At 38.4% G+C, this 20,491-nt stretch overlaps 1 protein-coding gene across 1 annotated transcript; it reads left to right on the top strand.

Moving 5' to 3' along the window:
- Positions 1 to 16,411: 16,411 nt before the first annotated feature.
- On the top strand, positions 16,412 to 20,067 carry LOC138910203 (uncharacterized). The gene is made up of 4 exons (XM_070201427.1): positions 16,412 to 16,586; positions 18,557 to 18,828; positions 19,288 to 19,398; positions 19,549 to 20,067. Exons 1-4 carry the CDS (start codon positions 16,412 to 16,414, stop codon positions 20,065 to 20,067), a joined length of 1,077 nt encoding a protein of 358 aa, XP_070057528.1.
- The last annotated feature ends 424 nt before the right edge of the window (positions 20,068 to 20,491 follow it).

The raw sequence follows: 20,491 nt of genomic DNA on the forward strand, positions 1-20,491 counted from the left end.
AATGTTAGCCAACCCTATCACCAAGTCCTTGGAGACTAGTCTGTTGAGTTGGCTTAGACTGGCATGTCCAAGTCTCTTGTGCCAAGGGAGGGGATCATTGTCCAACACACTTAAGAAAGTGATTTCATTATCAAAACGTGTGGACAGATCCACCACATATATGTTATTCAATCTTTTTTTGTGCAAAACTATCTTGTTAGTGGTAAGATTAATCACAAAGCATTTTGTAGAGGTGAATGCTACCATGTTACCTCTATTACATAATTGTGATACACTTATTAGACTGTACTTCAGTCCATCTATCAAGTAGACATTCTCAGTAGAGTGAGAACTAGTCTTACCTACCTTTCCAACCCCAATAATCTCACATCTCTTTCCGTTTTCAAAGGAGACATTACCTTCTTTAAGGTCCTCAAGTGAAAGGACCTGGTTCTTGCTTCATATCATGTGCTTTTAGTAGCCACTATCCATGTACCATATTTGGTTATTTTCCTTCACTTGGACCTACAAAAGGAAATCAGTGGTTAGTCTTAGGAACCCAAACTAGTTTGGGTCCCTTTCTATAGGCAAAATGATAAATTAAATTCTTTTTAGCCCGACTTGGCAGCCTATTTTTCCCTAGAACAAATATTTATTCTTTTGATCTGCCTTTTCTTTCGCAGTGCAATCACTCTTGTAGTGACCAGTGTTTCCACAGTGTGTGCAAATTATATTCTCAGAGAGTGTTAGGTACTTATTTTTGGGATCCCATTTAGGTGCAGAGTTCCCAAGGTTAAGTCCCTTTCTGTTGCTACTATGATGTTCTTGTAACCATGAAAGTGCATCAGAGGACCTGTTCCATTTACATGTTCTATCAAACTCATGTTTAACCTTTGTCAAGTCCTCTTTCAAAACTTTTACATTTTCTTCTTTTTATATAGGTCATCTTTAACCTTCCTTAAGTCATCCTCTAGGTTGAGTTGTATATCACTGGCTATCTCTTTTCTTATCCCTAACTTTAACTTTATATTTTCAAATCTAAGTTCTAAGACAATTGTATCAAGTGCATGAACCTAGTTTATTTTCAGGTGTTTGCATTCTGCTTTTAAAAAGTTACACTCTTTTGACAACTATTCTTTTTCAGAACTTATATTCTTAGATTCATCAATTAAAATTAGCAACAATTTTGATAGTCTATCTTTAGAAAGGAGTTTAATTTTATCCTTAAGGTACGGAAAACCTATCTCAGATTTTTCATCAGGTTTATCTTCAGATTCTCGAATTGCTATAAGAGCTCGTTCAGCATCATCATCAATGTCCTCATTTGAACTGACTTTCCAAGCAACAATCATTGCTTTGAATGGCCCTTTGTTGTATTTATTCTTATCATGAGCATGTTCCTTCTTTTTGTTTCTTCTTCTGGATCTCTCCTTTTTCCACTCAACTTTCCACATAGGACTGTTCTTGATCATGTGGTTCTTTTTACCATATTTGAACCATCCATCAGTCACTTGAACGTGATTTCTTATACTCTCCTTCCTCCAAGAATAGTACTAACTATTGAATAGTGGTGGCCTAGTGGTGGATTGCTCTTTACAGTTTTTAGGTAGTGCACCCATCTTGATCTTTTCCTAAAGTGTTAGCCTCTTCAAGGATAACCTGCTCTGATACCAATTGATGTTTTAAACTTCAATACCACACAAGAGGGGGGTGATTTGTATGGTGCCCAATTTTCGCGTGCACTGGATTATCGAAGGATCTGGTTCTTCTATGCATTCCTTACACTACAGTTTCAAAATAAATAATGCAGAAAGTAAAGAACACAAGGATTTTTACGTGAAAAATACCCGGTTTAAAAGGTAAAAAAAACTATGACCTACTACCCAGTAGGATTTTTTCCAAATACTTCACTACAACTTTAAGCCAATAACAAAGTTTACAACCTCTTACAAACCTAAGGATTAACTCTAACACTTTTAGCAACCAACTACAGGCTGTTGCGACTACTTCAAGTCAGCTCCGACTCGAAAGATACAACTCGAGTTTATAACCTCTTGCAAACCTAAGGATTAACTCTAACCCTTTTAGCAACACGCCACATGCTGTTATGACTGCTTCAAATTAACTCTAACTTGAACAATGCAACTAAAGTATCTAGTATAATATGCTTCTAAGAAAGCTGAAAGATACAACTCAAAACGCATACTACACTTTGAACTAGAAGTAAAAACAATACATAAAAGTCTTTATGGAACTGATTCTTCAATCTAGTTCACGTAGCTTCAGGATCACACTCTTGAATCTCACAGGAATTGCTCACAAAATGCATTGATATTTTGCTCTCAATTCGTGCTTTCACTTCTGTATGTGTGTATCACATGTAAAAGAGAACAAAACTGATATTTATAGAGTTAATAGAATAAGGGTTAACTAGAGTTCTAAGGCTTTACTCTTCCATGGTGGAAGAATTCTAGCCAACTTCAACTATTTCCTTATCTTGGATAGAGTTATCTTCAAGTAAGGAGTCATGCTCCCTATCAAATATTTAACTTTTTTGTTCGGGGATTACCAGAAATAACCACTTATACTTATCTCTTTCACGTGCATGCCTTTTGCTTGATGCTTTCCGTCACCTGTATACACTGTCCATGAACCTGATTCATGCATGTGTTCCTTTGTCAATCATCAAAACCAAAATCGCTCAAGTTAACCCTTTAGCTTCCCTTAATTTTATTCGTCTCTTTAACTTCCCACGGAAACTTAATAAGTAACTGAAAAATGACCAACGCAGAAAGTGCGTGCCTCTTCATGTTGCGGGAGAGTTTAAAATTGATTTAATATCCTATTCCAATCTCTGATACATTTTATAATTAGAACGATTATGAATTATATAACTGATTCTGCTCTTTGATAGGTTTTCCCTATAAATTGAGTATTTAACTTCACCTCTCAAATTGGGAGAAATGCTCTTTGAGAAGTCTTTAATATGAAATTAAAAACCAAAAAAAAAAAAGTAGTCAATGCTTTATTTGTTTTGATTTGCTTTTCTGTCTGATTTTTCGTATGTAATTTTTGATTATGCATTCGAGTTTTATTTTCTTTATATCAACAAAATAGTAGAAAGAATTGTTTAACCGTGCGTAGCGCGGGTTAATTATCTAGTAAAATTAATAATGTAAGTTTGGTTAATGTACTTATTTATCAAGGTATAATTTTTTAAAATGGTATTATAGTCACTTAATTTTATAGGATAATTTTGGTCTTTCATATTCAGACTTTTAATCTTCATGCTTATAATACAGCATCTATGACCAGAGATGACTTGCAAGTTGCGCTATAATATATAAATGTTGAAGTTCCTTACTATTGGATTCTATGTTTTTCCGAGAAAATCAAGTTGGACATGTGCCATCCGTAATTGAAAAAACCATGTGCATGGGGTGTTTGAATTCTATAAAACAATTGGTAATGGTTTTGGTACTTACCGGCATTCCTGTGGCCAGTACTTAATAGTTCCATGGATCTTGGAGCTTATGCCTATTCCAACGTGAGACTTCTCTTTACAGATGATATGGACAAAGGCGGAGCCAGGATTTAAAACTTATGGGTTTAGGATTTTAGTGTTTTTAAATTACTGAGTTTTATAATAATAATTTATATATATTCCATGAATTTTTCAAGACAAATACAGAGTTTGTACAAAAGTTATTGGATTCGGCCGAACCCGTAAGCAGAAAGCTAGCTCCGCCCCTGGCTAGAGATATATGGCACACAATTATATATTTTCTGTTTTAAACAATTGTAATTTGTAAATTTGTCGGTATTCGTTTTGATATTCGCGTAACAGCTAAAATGGCACTGTTGGGAACCAAACAAATATCCATACATACTCATATCGATGTTTACCTCTAAAACGATACAGTTGAATTTATAACGTGATTTATAGACAAGTGAATTAATTTGATCTAAAAATATAAAATAAATAAGAACTGGAATGAGATTATAGAATAACTTTGAAAGAAATAGAAGCCTGACTAAGTATATAGCTTTTCCAATAGCAATAGCAAGAGCAGTGTTAAGAATAAAGTAAAGAAAGCAATTCTATAGAATGAGAGCAGATTAAAAAGGCAGTCCTGTGCAGTAAACTCCCGCTATGCGCGGGGTCTGGAGAATGAGAGCCGATATAAACTAAGAGTCCACCAAACTGTATGGAGAACTTGGTTCTCTATCAGTTCCCACAGAACACACACAACAGTAAGTAAATAACACAATAGTATTTTACGTGGAAAACTCCCAGCTCACCGGATTAAAAACTACGACCTACACTCGTAGGATTTCAACTTCACTAACCGAGCAAATTTGGATTACAATCTATTGTAACCTAGGAATGAAACTCTTAATCCTTCATCTACTTGCAATAACTCTATTGCAAGCCTCTTTGTAATAATTCTATTACAAAACTCACCACTTTGACTAACTCTAGTAAAAGACAAACACAAGGTTTATGATTTACAAAGATATACTACAAGATGCTTCTAACTAAGCTGAGTAGGAATTACAAGTGAACAACATTAACAAAGATACAACAATACTAAGGATACACGATAAACTCAGTGCTGAGATCTGGTCCTTTCTTCTGTTGCTACTTTGTTCTTCAAGCCTTGGAGTGAATGAAGACATCTACACACTTGAGAGAGAATTAATGATTTAGAATTTTGCAAATGTGTGTTTTCCCTTGCCTCATGTTGGTAATATATAAGTGAGGTCATTGGGATGATGTAAGCAAGTATCCGGTACACAACATGCTCCAAAAAGTGACTGTTGCACTGTTGCATGTGCAGTGTAACAGTGCAGCAACTTTAACAGCTGTAAGGAGTTGACTCGTACTGTGACCGGAGGAACTGATAGTCATCTGTTCCCTCTGCTGTTCCTTTGCCTGATATCGTTAGAACTTGTGCCAGACATGTGACTTGTTGTCCAAGCACTTTGAGACTTTGTATAAGGTTCCTTATCTGGTTCTCATATGAAGCTTGTTAAATCATCAAAATACAAAGACACGTAACTTATCAAGAGCAGATTATAACCTTTTAGTACAAAATATTTCGTGTCTTACAATGGGTGTCAATTCCCCTATATAAAGCTTTATTTTGGGAGACAAGGTCCCCAAATCAAGCTGCTCTTGAATGAGAATGAGACCGTCATTGATGGTTGCATAACGGTTAGCTATACATAAAGATATTCTCTGCAACAGCTACTCATTGAATACCATCCGATATCACCCCATCAAATCTTTGTTATCGGTTCCCCTATCTTCAAAATTCACCCAACACCGGTCACATGCTTGTATCTGGTACCAACTATTTGCTGACTCATATCTTACTTGTCTTCAGTTCCACGTGTCCCCTCCTCATTTGTCTAACTGTCACTAAAACAGATCGGAACATCAAGCAGCACTCTATTTTCGGTCGATGCAGATATTAAGTTACTACAGTTCCATGAATTCAATTAAGAAAATGATATAAAATGAAAAAGAGTTGAAGGTTCATTTTCCATGCCTGGGAAAAAAAGGAGTTAAAAGGACAATAATTTGAAGAATCCAGTAACATACATGAGTGCTACTGGAGATAAATTTCATTCCTCTAGAATATGCAATTGCTAGCAGCAACAGATTTTGGCTAAGTTACAGTGAGCCGAGAAACATATGAAACTTTTGAAAGTGAGATCAAAACAAATACTAACTTACATGGGACTGATAATCTGACTCGTTAGTCAAGTTCATCATTTCTATCATGCAATGTAATCCCATCACTGACCGAGTATCCAAGCAATAGTACTCCCATTACCGACTAAAAGGATATGTGGGAAGAAAGGCACGTTCAGTGATTATTCTGAACTAAAAAAGTATTAGTAGCACCCTTACAACTAATTTCATGTGACTATCCCAGTTCCCTTCTCCTTGTCGGAGAAACATCGGCATTGACTGGAATCCATGAAACTCCTGTCTCAACAATGATAGAGAAAATCTTCGAAAAGAAAAGGACTTCTTTAAAAGATGCAATCTTAAAAGGAAGAAAAGTGTTGCACTTATCATTGCCAACAGAGATGCAAAGCATAGTTAGCAGCTTCCCTGAAATAGAAACAACACATTAAGCCCCTAAGAAACATGATCATGTCAGCAGCTTTGACACGATCATTCAATTTGGGACATTTTCTACCACAATAGAAATAATCCTTTCTTCGCCACAGATCACATTCAAAGTAAACCTTGTTACGTACTAGGATATGTGTTATAACTCCTATTGCCATGCTGCTATCTACCTCGATTCAAAGATTGAAATTCTTGGATAGTCACGAGAAATCCTGATTAACTTATTTCCTTATTTTTTGACGCTTTCCTAGAATCCTTGTTCGCGAACTGTGATTCGATTGATGATGAAGAAAGAGAATTCTTGGTTCAGTTCTCCTTGGCAAGTGAAGGGGAATTCCGCTATAAGAGAAAGAGTGCCTCGAGAATAGGCTTTGAGCGAGAATCCGATTCAATTCAACTATTGTCCTATATTCAATCCCGACACTAACCAGCTGGGCCTCCCTCTTTGTTTCGATGAAAGCAGTGTTTTAAAAGGCATGAGCGTAAGTCGAGGCGTTTTACATATGCCTCAGCGGGGCGTAATTCCCGAGGCACCCCCATAAGCCCCATAGGTATTTAATTTTTAATATTTTATAAAATAATATATTGACAGTAAATATTTATAAACAGGTAAAATTGCATAAAAATTGAAGAAAACTATATATATGTGTGCTCCATCCCCACAAAAACTAATCAAAATAATCTATTATACGCTACTTACAAGCACAAGTAATTTAAGTCTAAAAGAATAAAATTTTCTATATGGAGGAACAAAAAGGATGATTAACCTGCAATTTGAACTTTAAATTTGCTCTTATGAAGAAGAATGTAGTTCTCTTTGTATTTGTAAAAAAAATTAAATATTCGTTGCTTTTGGGAGATATTAGCATACTAGCGAACAAGATAAAAAATTGAGAAAACCAAGAATTAGGGTTTAAATCAATAAAAAAGGTCTTGACTTTTAAATTTAATACTTTTGAGTTCCTTTTTAAACCTTTTGAGTAATTACCAAACTGACTTTTGAGAATTTGGGTATTATATGAAAGACTAATTCAATAAATTTTGTTTTAATTTGAAAAGGTCTCTGGGGCTTACTGCTCACTAAAAAAATGCGCCTCGAACACCCGGGCGTACGCCTCTTGAGACTTTTGGCCCACACTATCGCCCCGGGGCGTTTTTGGTACGCATCGCCCCGGGACTTGCCCCAAAAATGCTTTTTAAAATAGTGGATGAAAGCCTCAACGCTCGCATTCTACGGGGAACTTTTTTGTCTATTTACCTTTATCAAAGCCCTAGAGTGAATATCAATCCACTATCTAGCTCAAAATTAACCTCGCGAACTACTAACACTATTATTCGCGTAGCCCTTTTTTTGTGCTATTTCCCCAGAGAACAACCTTTCATTTTGATCGTGACAAAAAAAAAAAAAAAAAGAGAGGGAACTTGGAGTTGACGCCACATAACGGATTGCTTGCTTACCAAGCCATCCTGGCTTTCACTTCTCTAGTTAGATTATTCTGCTTTGTCTCACCCAGGCGGCCTACCCGCTTTCCTTTCGTTCAGCTGCCCTCAACCGCGCCATAGGGACTTCTCAGTGCAAATCCAATTCATTATCATCAACCGAATCCCAGTAGCAGGCGAGGCAAAACAGACCGGTAACGCCCCTTGCATTTCCCTCTTTGAGTTGGCCTATCAGAAAGAAAAAACGAGTGAATGCACTAGATGTTTATCGTTTTTTCAAATTACTTTTCGCGAAATATCCCTCGTAGATATTAATTAACAAGCTTCAGAGATGTTGACTCCAGGCACCAACAGCCGTAAGGAAACCACAACAAAGAGAGTACCAGCAACTTCGCTCAAATGTCATCATCCTAAATTTCTTAAAAGCAAGAAAAATGGAAAATCAGCTTTATTTGCATCAAGTGAGGAAAGGTCCTTCATAAATTGAACCTAAACAAAGTGCAGCCAAAAGTATTACATCTGTAACTTCAAGTAAAAGCATTCACTGTATTTGTAAACCTGAATAACAATGACTATGACTTATTGGAGGTAAACGAGCGGTATCGACCTATTCCGTCTCAGGCAAAAAACTCAAAAGAGAACCATCTTTCCACTAATAGAACCTTGATGTGGTTGATAAAGGTAGCAAGAGTACATTTCAAGAACCTAATTATCAGGAAAATGTGGATTGTAGATCTGTCCATCCTAAGTCCCGACAGGTTCAGAAAACAAGATCTGCGAGAGAACAAAAGCTCACATCGCAATATCTAATATGCAACAAACAGAAACTTCTCGCGGAAATCAAGCAAACATAGAGTTGGTACTTCATAAGGGTAATCACAATATCGAAAGAATAATAGTGAGCATAAGATTACAACAATAATAACAACAACAAACCCAGTGTATTCCCATAAATGGGGTCCGGGGAGAGTAGTGTGTACGCATACCTTAGCGTATACATTACCCCTACCTTGTAGAGATAGAGAGGTTGTTTCCGATAGACCTCGGCTCAAGGAAACATCGGAGATAAAGCAACAAGTAGCAAGCAATAGTAACAACAATGTATTATGGTAACGGCACGAATGACACAACAAATAATAGTAAAGAACCATGAATAAGATAATACAAAAATAATCTTAGTTCTACTGGTAAGCCTAGGATGAACACACAACTATTTGTCAATCTACAACCATAATACTCGATCTCCACACCTTTCAATCATGTGTTATATCTTCGGTAAGCTGGAGCAATGATATATCTTCCCCAACTATGTCTCCCCAATACTTCTTAGGCCTACCTCTTCCCTTCCTCAGACCCGCCATGGACAACCTCTCATACGTTCTGGCCGGAGCATCTATGTCTCCTCTTTACATGCCCGGACCATCTCAACCTCGATTGCCGCAACTTGTACGTATGGCACTCATACCTTGTTTCTACTAACTTCATTCCTAATCACGTCCTTCCTAATATGTCTACACATCCATCTCAACATCTTCATTTCAGCATAGGATTATGATGTTTGGCATATTTCGATATGTGTTGATGTTACTTTACCCATGTTTTAACCACTTTTTGATGTTATTTGATCTTTAAAATGCCCAACATGATTTAATTATTGGTTTTATGACTAATTAAGTTATGTGTGACGATTTAAGGTGTTTGAAGTGCAAAATATGAAGAAAAGGTGGTCTAGCAAGAGGAAAAAGGGTTGGATGCGTCGCATCCAACCTAGAAAGAAACATCATCTTTTGTGCACCCTTAGCAGTGAAGTCGGCCCATAGCGTCCGCCATAGCATCCGAAACTGGGAAGTAGAAGAGCGACGCATCCACCCTCGCATGCAAAAACTGGGAAGTAGAAGAGAAGGTGGATGCGTCGCGTCCACCCTCACATGCAAAGTTAAGAAATGGAGGACGAGGTGGATGCGAAGCATCCACCCTAGCATGCGAAGCTGAGAAGTGGAGGACGAGGTGGATGCGTCGCATCCACCCTAGCATCAATCCCTGAAGCTGATTTGGATTAGAAATAGGAGAACTTTGGCCCACGACTTTTGCACGCAATATATAAGCCAAAAAAGCCTCTTTTAGGTCATCAAGCATATTGGGAAGGGGAAAAAAGCCACGAAAAAGCTGTGGAGGCCGGAATTCATCAAGTTTCATCTTTCTCCCACCAAACTTAGTAATCTTTATGTTTCTTTGTATGATTTGTTGTTTGGCTACCATGTCTATGTGGAGCTAAACTTCACGTTCTAGGGTTGTGGTTCTTTCAAGACTATTGTTATTCTGATATTGATTTTGCCTTCTTGATTTATCATATTGGTTTATTTATTCAATCTTATGCTTAATTATTTAATTACTTGATCACCAATTAAATACTATCTACGAATCTAGAATTGAACTCGAAAGTGGGAATTCTAGATTGCATATAGGATTGAGTAGAGCAAGTTCTTGAACTCGGGCATCGGGGAACGGATTCGTGGTTAGGATAGACATATACCTAATTGCCTTGCTTGGTTGATTTACAGGAATTATAAATGCATTTTTGTTTATTCTAACTCCATAGACATATAGGCGTTAGGTTAGCTTGAATAAGCGAGTAAGAACTCGACAGATTCTTATGAACAATATTAACCCTGTCAACCAATAAGCTAGATAAATTAGTCGGTCAATTCAATTGAAGAATACAATAAGATTGTTAGATAGCCCATAACCCTAGATCGTTTTCATTACATTGATATCATAAAAATCTGCTCTTTCTCTGTTCAAAGTTCATTATTTATATTTTTTTATTTAATTAGTTTAGAATAAAATATTTTTAGATTTAATTCTTGTTTAGATAATTAGGATAGTCTAATTTAGTTAATAGTTAATCATAAGTCCTCGTGGGTTCGACATCCGACTTTTAGTCACTTTATTACTTGACGACCGCGTATACTTGCGTGAGTGTGTTTGGTCGCAACAAGTTTTTGGCGCCGTTGCCGGGGACTTAGAAATTTGCTATTTTTCTAGATTAGACATTTTTTTTTTATCTATTCATATTTTTTTTATTATTTTATTTTAGTTAGTATTTTTTATTTATTTTAGCATGGCATCTTGGAATAAAAATTGTTCGAATGATGGTTATTCTTATTTTGATGATCCTTGTCCATATTGTGGAGGACCCCACTGGTGAAAAAATTGTCAGAATGTTCCCGGGAGTGAGTTGTGCGCACAATCTCAATTCTTTGAGTGGAATATTTGTAATATGTGTGGTGGTCAAGATGGCCATTGGGATGGTTGTCCTAATCCTGTTCATCCTTCTCTGAGCCCTTATTATGATCTTTCTAATGATGTTTCTGAGTTTGATAGGGGCAATGAAGTGCAGGATATGGAGCCTGATGCATATATTAGGGATATTCTGAGGCAAGTAGCAGAGCAACAGGATGAACTCAAAAAAGATATAAAAAGAATGAGGGCAGCAATCACAAGAATGAAGGCCAATATAGAAGAATTGAATGAAGAGGGCGAGTACCAGCAAGAGAAAATTTTTGAAAAAGAGGAGATTTTGAGCCAAATTTGGCTGGTAGAACAGGCTGAAAAGTTAGAAATATATGAAGCTCAACGTGAGGAACTTACTGATGGGATGAGACACTTTATAGAGGGAAGATCTAAACTGGGACAAGGGATCTATAAATTTGTCACTACTATTCACGACTTGCAAGATAAATTAAATGCAAAGGTTGTTGCGTCTATCGCCCAACAAAATAGTAATGAGTTGTCAGAAGCTGAAAAGGAGCTTATACGCCAAATTGAGGAGCTAAAAGTGGAGAGCCAATCATTCGAGCATATTTCTGTTGATGATGCCCATGTTGAGAAAAGTACACTAGAGCCATGCGAGGTAGCAGATAATGTTATATTTGAAGACTCTAATGTGTGCACATATGAGGATATAAATAGTAATACAATTCTAAAGTTGGGGCGTGTTGGTCCTCATTCTAAACATTTTTCGACATTGTATTTGGATGATGACATGGAAATCGAGTCATCTAAGCCTTTGGAGGAGTCAATGGAAGAGGAACATGATGCCTATATTTTTGAATTTGTCATGCCAAAAAGCAAAAAATACATTCCTCATCTAAAGGCCGAGAAGTGTAGAGTGAAAAATTTATTACTTGGCCTGGTTATCTTTGTAGCCCCACCACTGGAGCATAGCCGCAAACTGGATGCCATGTTAGGGGCTCAATTCATAAGTTCGAGGTGGAGGCAAAAAGTGGTTCACGTCGTGCCGCTACGTTAAATCAGGCGCTTGTTGGGAGGCAACCCAGCGTTACTGCTTTCTTTTATTTTTGTTTAATTATATTATTTCGTAGTGTTTGTTTTGATTTTGTAGGATGATAAGCATAGGAAGCAAAGCCATTATAAGAGTGAAAAAGCGAGCTAGATGGTGAGGACTAAGTGTGGGGTTCCCACACAAAGGACGATGCCTGGAAAAAGTCTGAGTACCTCATGAGCCGCTATTGCTTCGGTCTTTGGCCTACCAGGGAGTCTCGTTTACCCTGTTATTATTTATAGTGTGCATTGAGGACATTGCAAAATTTTAAGTGCGGGGTGAGGAGATCGTTTGGATGAGTTTCTGTGCTATTTTAGCTTAGTTGTAGTACTCATTCTTAAGTGTAGTAGCTTTTGTGGAAAAATAAAAAATAAAAAAAAAGTAGAAAAATTGGACTTTTCCCGACGATTGATCTCCTAGACAGTTTTCTTGAGGGATTAAAGTCTAAACAAAAAAAAAATCCAAAAATATATCTTTTAGCTTTCTTTAGGTAGTAATAATCCCCTATGGTTTTTCTTTGTGCCTCGGTTCTTTTCCATGGGATGTAGTTTGAATCGGGTAGTTTTTTTTTCTTTTCGAGTAGATTAGGAATTTAGGAAATAAAAGGAGGAAGAATGATGAACCTAAGCGCCATTGACTTGTTTGATAGTAGTATATTCAGGCTTTGGCATATGTAGGGCCTCTCCTATGTTTTGAAATTGATCATGAAGCCTTCATGTATTGGATAGCATGTTTGTGATACCTATGTCTCGTTTACATGACTTATGTTCACTTTGCGCTTAATGTTTAATATCTCGTGGCTTCGTGAATACTTGCATTGTTTGAGAGTCGGAATGTGATTGTCCTTAGTGAGTCATGTGCCATGTGTGGTGAGGTTTTTGTGTAGTCCATGTATTGTACTTGTGTCTAGAACTTGCCCGGTATGTGAGTTGAAGCGAAATTTTAGGTGATGCTCGGTTTAAAAAATAATTTTAGGCTTTCTTTGATCTTTTTGAGCTTATTGCTTATCACAAATAAAATCTATCCCTAGTTAACCCTTTTTGAGCCTGTAGACCTGTTATTTGGTACCCACATTACAAGCCTATACCCTTTTTATTCTTAATTGACATTGTTTTGATCCTTTTACCTCTTAAAGCACTTTAATTGTTAGATGAGCGCTAAAAGAAGTAAGAAGGGACTAAGTGTGGGGTGACTTTTGAGTGGAACCAATGAAAGGAAGAAAGGTGCACTTGTTTTGTAAAATACTACACCACTAGCGGAATTTGAAAAAAAAAAAAGAAGGAAAAATAGAAATGAATAAATTGTTGTCTTGTTTTTGCTATTGGGTATGAACTAAAGTAGTGCTTAAAGAAAAAGGGACTGTTTTGGGGGTGATATTGTTTGTGAAATTGAAATGGTATTGAAGAATCTGCGCTTAAGTTATTTGGTGATGTGTTAAAGTGCTTAGGAGGTTGAGTCACTATTCCTAAAATATATCCTACCCTTTCCTTAGCCCACATTACAATCATGAAAAAGTCCTAATTGATTTTAGATTGAGTGAGCTTACATTAGTAGAGATTTACATTAAGGGCAAGCTTATGGTACCAATTTCATGCATGTGACTTATTTGTGAGAGTGAACGATTTTCTTTGATATATGTGAGTCATTAAAATATAGTTGATCATGAGATTCGAATGTGTGGATTGAACTCGCTCTCTTGTTCTTGTTGTGAGGGCACATGATTTCACGAGGGATAGGTAACGTTATTAGACTTCTCTATGATGCTGGGTGTTCAAGCCATGAGTGCATAGTGATATTAAGTCAGTTTTTGAGGTTAGGGTTGTTGTGAGCATGTTGTCTTTGTTTAAATATTTTTAAAGAATGACATAAGAAAAGGAAAGTGTATATAATGCATATTCTAGAGCCTAATTGTTGCAAATAACCATGGTCATAGGTGCAGTGTGCTTTGAATAATAAGAGCTTAATTTTGTTTCGTCTACTATAGGATGGTTTGTTCGAGGACGAACAAAGGTTTAAGTGTGGGGTAGTGATGCTTGGCATATTTCGATATGTGTTGATGTTACTTTACCCATGTTTTAACCACTTTTTGATGTTATTTGATCTTTAAAATGCCCAACATGGTTTAATTATTGGTTTTATGACTAATTAAGTTATGTGTGACGATTTAAGGTGTTTGGAGTGCAAAATATGAAGAAAAGGTGGTCTAGCCAGAGGAAGAAGGGTTGGATGCTTCGCATCCAACCTAGAAAGAAACATCATCTTTTGTGCACCCTTAGCAGTGAAGTCGGCCCATAGCGTCCGCCATAGCATCCGAAACTGGGAAGTAGAAGAGAAGGGTGGATGCGTCGCATCCACCCTCGCATGCAAAAACTGGGAAGTAGAAGAGAAGGTGGATGCGTCGCGTCCACCCTCACATGCAAAGTTAAGAAATGGAGGACGAGGTGGATGCGAAGCATCCACCCTAGCATGCGAAGCTGAGAAGTGGAGGACGAGGTGGATGCGTCGCATCCACCCTAGCATCAATCCCTGAAGCTGATTTGGATTAGAAATAGGAGAACTTTGGCCCACGACTTTTGTACGCAATATATAAGCCAAAAATGCCTCTTTTAGGTCATCGAACATATTGGGAAGGGGGAAAAAGCCACGAAAAAGCTGTGGAGGCCGGAATTCATCAAGTTTCATCTTTCTCCCACCAAACTTAGTAATCTTTATGTTTCTTTGTATGATTTGTTGTTTGGCTACCATGTCTATGTGGAGCTAAACTTCACGTTCTAGGGTTGTGGTTCTTTCATGACTATTGTTATTCTGATATTGATTTTGCCTTCTTGATTTATCATATTGGTTTATTTATTCAATCTTACGCTTAATTATTTAATTACTTGATCACCAATTGAATACTATCTACGAATCTAGAATTGAACTCGAAAGTGGGAATTCTAGATTGTATATAGGATTGAGTAGAGCAAGTTCTTGAACTCGGGCATCGGGGAACGAATTCGTGGTTAGGATAGACATATACCTAATTGCCTTGCTTGGTTGATTTACAGGAATTATAAATGCATTTTTGTTTATTCTAACTCCATAGACATATAGGCGTTAGGTTAGCTTGAATAAGCGAGTAAGAACTCGACAGATTCTTATGAACAATATTAACCCTGTCAACCAATAAGCTAGATAAATTAGTCGGTAAATTCAATTGAAGAATACAATAGGATTGTTAGATAGCCCATAACCCTAGATCGTTTTCATTACATTGATATCATAAAAATCTGCTCTTTCTCTGTTCAAAGTTCATTATTTATATTTTTTTATTTAATTAGTTTAGAATAAAATATTTTTAGATTTAATTCTTGTTTAGATAATTAGGATAGTCTAATTTAGTTAATAGTTAATCATAAGTCCTCGTGGGTTCGACATCCGACTTTTAGTCACTTTATTACTTGACGACCGCGTATACTTGCGTGAGTGTGTTTGGTCGCAACAGATTACCTTCCTTAAAAATAAATTGACCATAAGACTACAAAAGAATAGTTAGAAGCTTCATAGATAAGTTCACGATTCAAGATTTAATCAGCAATAAACCAAAAACTAGCATTTCTATTATGCTGAGACAAAAACATAACAGAAAATTTACTCCTGGAAAATAATAACAGAATTAGCGGAGAATCTCTGACGACCTAACCATGTCTCTATCAAGTGAAAGAAAATTCAGGACAGAACATCTCTTGAACAAATCACCCACTTCCATCAGGGAAGGGGTTAAAACAATCTTATAGGACAATATTTGTTACAATATATTCACATCTGTTCTGTCTGCAAATCCCATATTGGCAGCTCACGGTAGTTGCTTCTCAATATTCCATGAAGTTTCTTCTAATTTTATTTTTCATGGCTGTTTCAACTATTGAGGTTCTTGATACTAGCTACAATTGTTTCTTGGTGCTAATGTGGATTGAAATTGTTAATTACAAGGAAATGTTGAACAAGAAGAGAAGTTTATAAGGTACTCTCGTAACCAGTCACTTGATTATGAAATATTCTCATCGCATTTTGAAAATGGAGACGAGGGAATATTGGGATAAAGCTGCAAAGCTGTAAGCATATATTCTGTAAAAGCTGCTTGAAGAAATAGCTAATGCAGGGGAATAGAAAAGCAACTCGACCACTTTGCAAGAGCTTGGTTATATCAGATGAAATGTAGGAAGACTTTCAAAAACTAGATAAATGCAAGGAGAGAACATAGTTTTTGAGAAAGAGCTAGCTTTTCTCTTGCTATCTGGCTTGAAGAGGGTGAATTGCCTGAATTCAAGTGATGATGCTCGGAAATGGAAAAACAATAAACGACCATTTATAAATGTCTGAGGTATGAAGATCTTGAGAGTGTATTTCAATTCAAAATTGACTATATAGTATATACCAGACATCCAATCAAGGTTGTTAAAAACCTCAAGTTTATAATTGTGTAATTATAAAACCTGAGTTCCGAGGACAAACGGAAGATGGCCCTGGTTGCTTGGGAGAAGGTCTGCTTTCCCAAGAAGTACGGTGGTTTAAATATAAAGAGTAGCAGAGAATGGAACATTGCACCGGTAGGGAAATTATTGTGGCAACTAGCTAGTAAACAAGATATACTTGGGTCAAATGGGTACATGGGATCTACGATGCTCTTTAGGTGTAAATAATTTTTGTTGTTAATGGTTGTTTACCCTAAAAATTAAGTAACAATTAAACTTATATTGTGGTTTTAAGGATATATGATTTAAATCAGCATCAATTGATAAACAACGAATTAAATAGATAACTTGGACAATAAAATAAATCAAACTGGTCTGCAAATGATGCCTCGACCTCGATTCGAGATAGTCTCGAGGTTAGTTAATAAGAACAATATAGGATAGAACAAACAACGATGAATAGTGATGAACAAATAAAACAACATGTATGTATATTCTTATCCGTAAATAATGTTGGTCCCTACAAGTGAATGTAATTCCTCTTTATATAATAGAGGAATCCTAAATAAGGTACAACTCTAATAACGGAAGTAGATCCCATGATTGGCGCTAATAACCGCTTTGATTTGATCTGTTTCGGGATTTCCGCCCTGACTTTCGACCGGTTACTAATATCTCGCCATTCCGTTATTACGCCTTACACGAAGTCAGCCATGCTCGTTCTCGATTATTGCTGGCCTCGATCTCAATGAACACTTCGATCTCCAGGTGTGATGTTCTATTTTCGAGCTTGAACCCGATCTATTATGAGGTTACGCTCGAGGCAACTCTCCTGCTAACGAAATCGGGTATGCCTGATTTCGACCGTATACAGATAGCCCCTCGTTTTTTGGAGTGTAACGAGAAGAAACAAATTTGAGACCTCGATCTAATTCTAATACCTCAATCAATTATGACGTCAACATCGTGACGTAAGAGACAGAAGCGATTGAAGCATCGCGTCTGCACAGTTTCCAAGGGCATTAATTAACGCTAGTTGATGGTCGGCCACCAGTGCTTTCAAACCGTCAAAGTGGCTATTATAAATAGACCACCTTCATAATCTTTTCAAACTTCCTCTAATCTTCAAAAGCTCTTCTATTCTCTTCAAGTCCATCAACTTTGTCGGTTTCCGTTTGCCAATCTCTTATTACAATGCAAATTCCACCTTTTCCATCCTTAAACCTCATATAGCAATTGCAAAAATATCATAGACCGTTCCTCAAAAAGAAAAGGCCTCCTTATCGCGGTCGGCCGGTGACAAAACACCGGTGGAGCCACGTATCGAAGAGTGGATCCCCGGGCCATGTGAACTTACTTCCAACTTTAAAGTCGAAAAACCCTCTTCGGTTCCTGGCCGATGCGAGCCCATGTCTAGATACATCTGTTCGATATCCGAAGGCGATCTTGAGCAGGTGAAAAAGGAATGCCATTGGGAGAATAAAGAGGTGGTGATTCCTACCCCCGAAGAGGACATCACCACTCATGTGGAAGGGTTCTTAAGTGTGTATACTTACCCTTTCACACTGGGTTCTGTCGATCCCGTCATAATCGACTTCTGTCGCCAATACCGGGTAAACCTAGGCCAGATCTACCCCTCTTTTTGGCGTATTGTCATTTTGCTCAGATTCTTCTCGAGCAAGATCGAGGGGATGTCTTTTACCCTCGATCATCTTATTAGGCTATACAGCCCCCGTCTTTATCGGGGCGGCCTGATAAGGCTTCATTGACGGGCTACGAAGGTGCTATTCTTGAGAATATACGAGGACAAGGACCGAGGATGGATGTGCCGGTTTGTCTGAGTTAGGACCTCCGATTTAATTCCCGCCGAGAAGATGCCATTACCCGAAGAATGGAACATGAAGCATAAGTAGAACTTCACCGATAACGTTTGGTTACTTGTTATGTTTCCTTTAACTCTTCTCATCTATATTCTTCTTTATGGTGCAGCTTCCCCCTGGTTTCCTGGTGCAGTCCCGAACCTTGCAGGTTGGGTTCGACAACTGGTTTCAACCTCTTCGTATGCTGAGCGCTCGTGGCGTGATTTGGCCAAGGGTCGATATGAGGCCAAAAATCATGGTAAGTTCCCTTGTCCGTGTTTGATGCTTTCCTGTGAAATACTTCCTTTTAACTTGATTTCTTCTCATACAGGTCTTGGAGAAAATGTCGTTATGAGGCCGCCTCCCCTCGGAGAAGAGGAGGTCCCGAAGACGACCAAAGATAAGAAAAGGAGAAAGGCCTCGCCACCAGATACCCCAAGGCCCAAGAAAAGCAGGGCTCTAAAGTCAAAGACTGATTTTGCCGTTCTGCCTGCCGATGTAGTCCAAACGCTACGAGATGAAGACGAGGAGGGAGAAGATACCGACTGCCTGCTAGTGGCTCCGAAGAGGGCAAGCATCAAAGCTTCGAAAGCTGCTGAGCCGGTGACGGTCGAGGGGGTTCAGCCGCAGACCGAGGTGATCTCGGGGGAAGGTCCGAGCAGAGTCCCCGAATTATCGGGTGTTGATGATGCCTCATGTTGTGATGAGAAACTGGCAGGTGTTCCCGAAGGGTCTAGTTCTGAGGCCCTTCAAACAGAAGAGAACTCCCCAAGTGACTCGCTCGGGGCAACTAATATTGACATTTCGCCACCCGGCCCCACATTCTCTGAGGGGCAGTTTCGGGATGCCCGGTCCATGGAACCCCCGATGTGGGGACGGCCTCCGAAGGGGATGATATATTTCTTGGTTGCTTTACGGGGGTCGATAGTGTTTCCGACCTTGACGCATCACTCATTTTTGATGAGGCTTAGTGGCTTCTGAACCAAGTGAGTTTTAGCCCATGCTACCATGCTTGCGCTTGTTCTTATTTTTCTGAGTCTGATTTCCTTTCTTTCTGTACAGGCTACAACGCTCCATCGAGAAGCGTCTTCCAAGTACCAAGCTGAGATGGCCCGGTGTGAGGCTGATCTCAAAAAGCTTACAGAGGAGAGAAACGTGCTCAAACTCCTCTATGTGCGAAAATAAGAGGAGATCATGAGCATTCGAGCCGAGCTGATAAGAACTCATCGAGATCAGACCGAGCTCATTGAACGGGTAATATAAATATTTTGGAGCTTGTTATGTATTAACTTGACATTGGCAACTAACACTTTGATCCTGCAGGTTCAGCAGAAGGCTGAATTGGTCGAGCAGCTTCGTGCGGAGGCCAAGATGAAAGAGGTAGAGACTTTGGGGTGGAAGCAGAGCATGGACCGTCTCGCCTCGGAGAAAGATGTGGTTCGGGCCCAACTATCTTCGGTTGAGCGTCAACTCGAAAGTGTGAAGGTGAAGAACTTGGCCCGAGCCCAGAAGGTTGAAAAGCTTGAGACTCGGTTGGCCGTTGAGCTTGCAAGATCCACATCTGAGGTAGAGGCGCTCGTGGCCTCCTACCTAGCCGACACTGAAGCCGCTAACACTCGGGCAAAGGAAATATCTGACGCTGCTGAGGTTAGATTGTCTCGTGTTGCCGAGCATACTAGGCGCCAGTCTCAAAGAGAGACTCTTGAGGAGGTACATGCTCGTGGCTTCAACCTCACGACTGATATCGAGAGTGCGAAAGTTTTGGAGGACGAGGCCGGAGCTTTGCTTTTCGATGATGAAGACTCTGCGAGTGGATCCGAGAGCGGAGGAGATGAAGATTAAGCTCCCGAGGCGGACTAGGCACTTAGGATTTTTTCTCCTTTTGTTTTTTGTGTAAGACCTTGTGTGGTCTTTGTAAATACTTTGCATATATGAAAGATTCCTTTTCGTTCCATTTCGTCTCCGATTTTTGATTTATGATAAATTCTGTTGTGCCTTTGTCTCTTGAAAACTTTGTTGCAATCGGGTTGTTGTATCCTCTATAATCGAGTGAGCAACAGCTCGAACTCAGAGTAGAACAAACCCTTAGTTTTTTTTAGTTAAGCGAAGGCGAGTCCCCGAGATCAACAATGTATTCGGGATTTTGATTTCGGATGGCTTGATCGAAGCCGTAATTGTACTATTTTTGTAGCCGAGTTCGAGTAAGTTTCGAACTCACAGTAATAGACGCCTTAAGGTTTTATATCAAATAATGATGAATCTTCAA

Source organism: Nicotiana tomentosiformis, chromosome 4 (assembly GCF_000390325.3).
Source record: "Nicotiana tomentosiformis chromosome 4, ASM39032v3, whole genome shotgun sequence".
Classification (NCBI taxonomy): domain Eukaryota; kingdom Viridiplantae; phylum Streptophyta; class Magnoliopsida; order Solanales; family Solanaceae; genus Nicotiana; species Nicotiana tomentosiformis.

Coding starts and splice junctions, on each gene's coding strand:
- LOC138910203 (XM_070201427.1), top strand. CDS start 16,412: ATGGCCCTGGTTGCTTGGGAGAAGGTCTGCTTTCCCAAGAAGTACGGT. Junction 18,829..19,287: donor CTTCGAAAGCTGCTGAGCCG/GTGACGGTCGAG, acceptor CTTTCTGTACAG/GCTACAACGCTCCATCGAGA. Junction 19,399..19,548: donor ACGTGCTCAAACTCCTCTAT/GTGCGAAAATAA, acceptor TTGATCCTGCAG/GTTCAGCAGAAGGCTGAATT.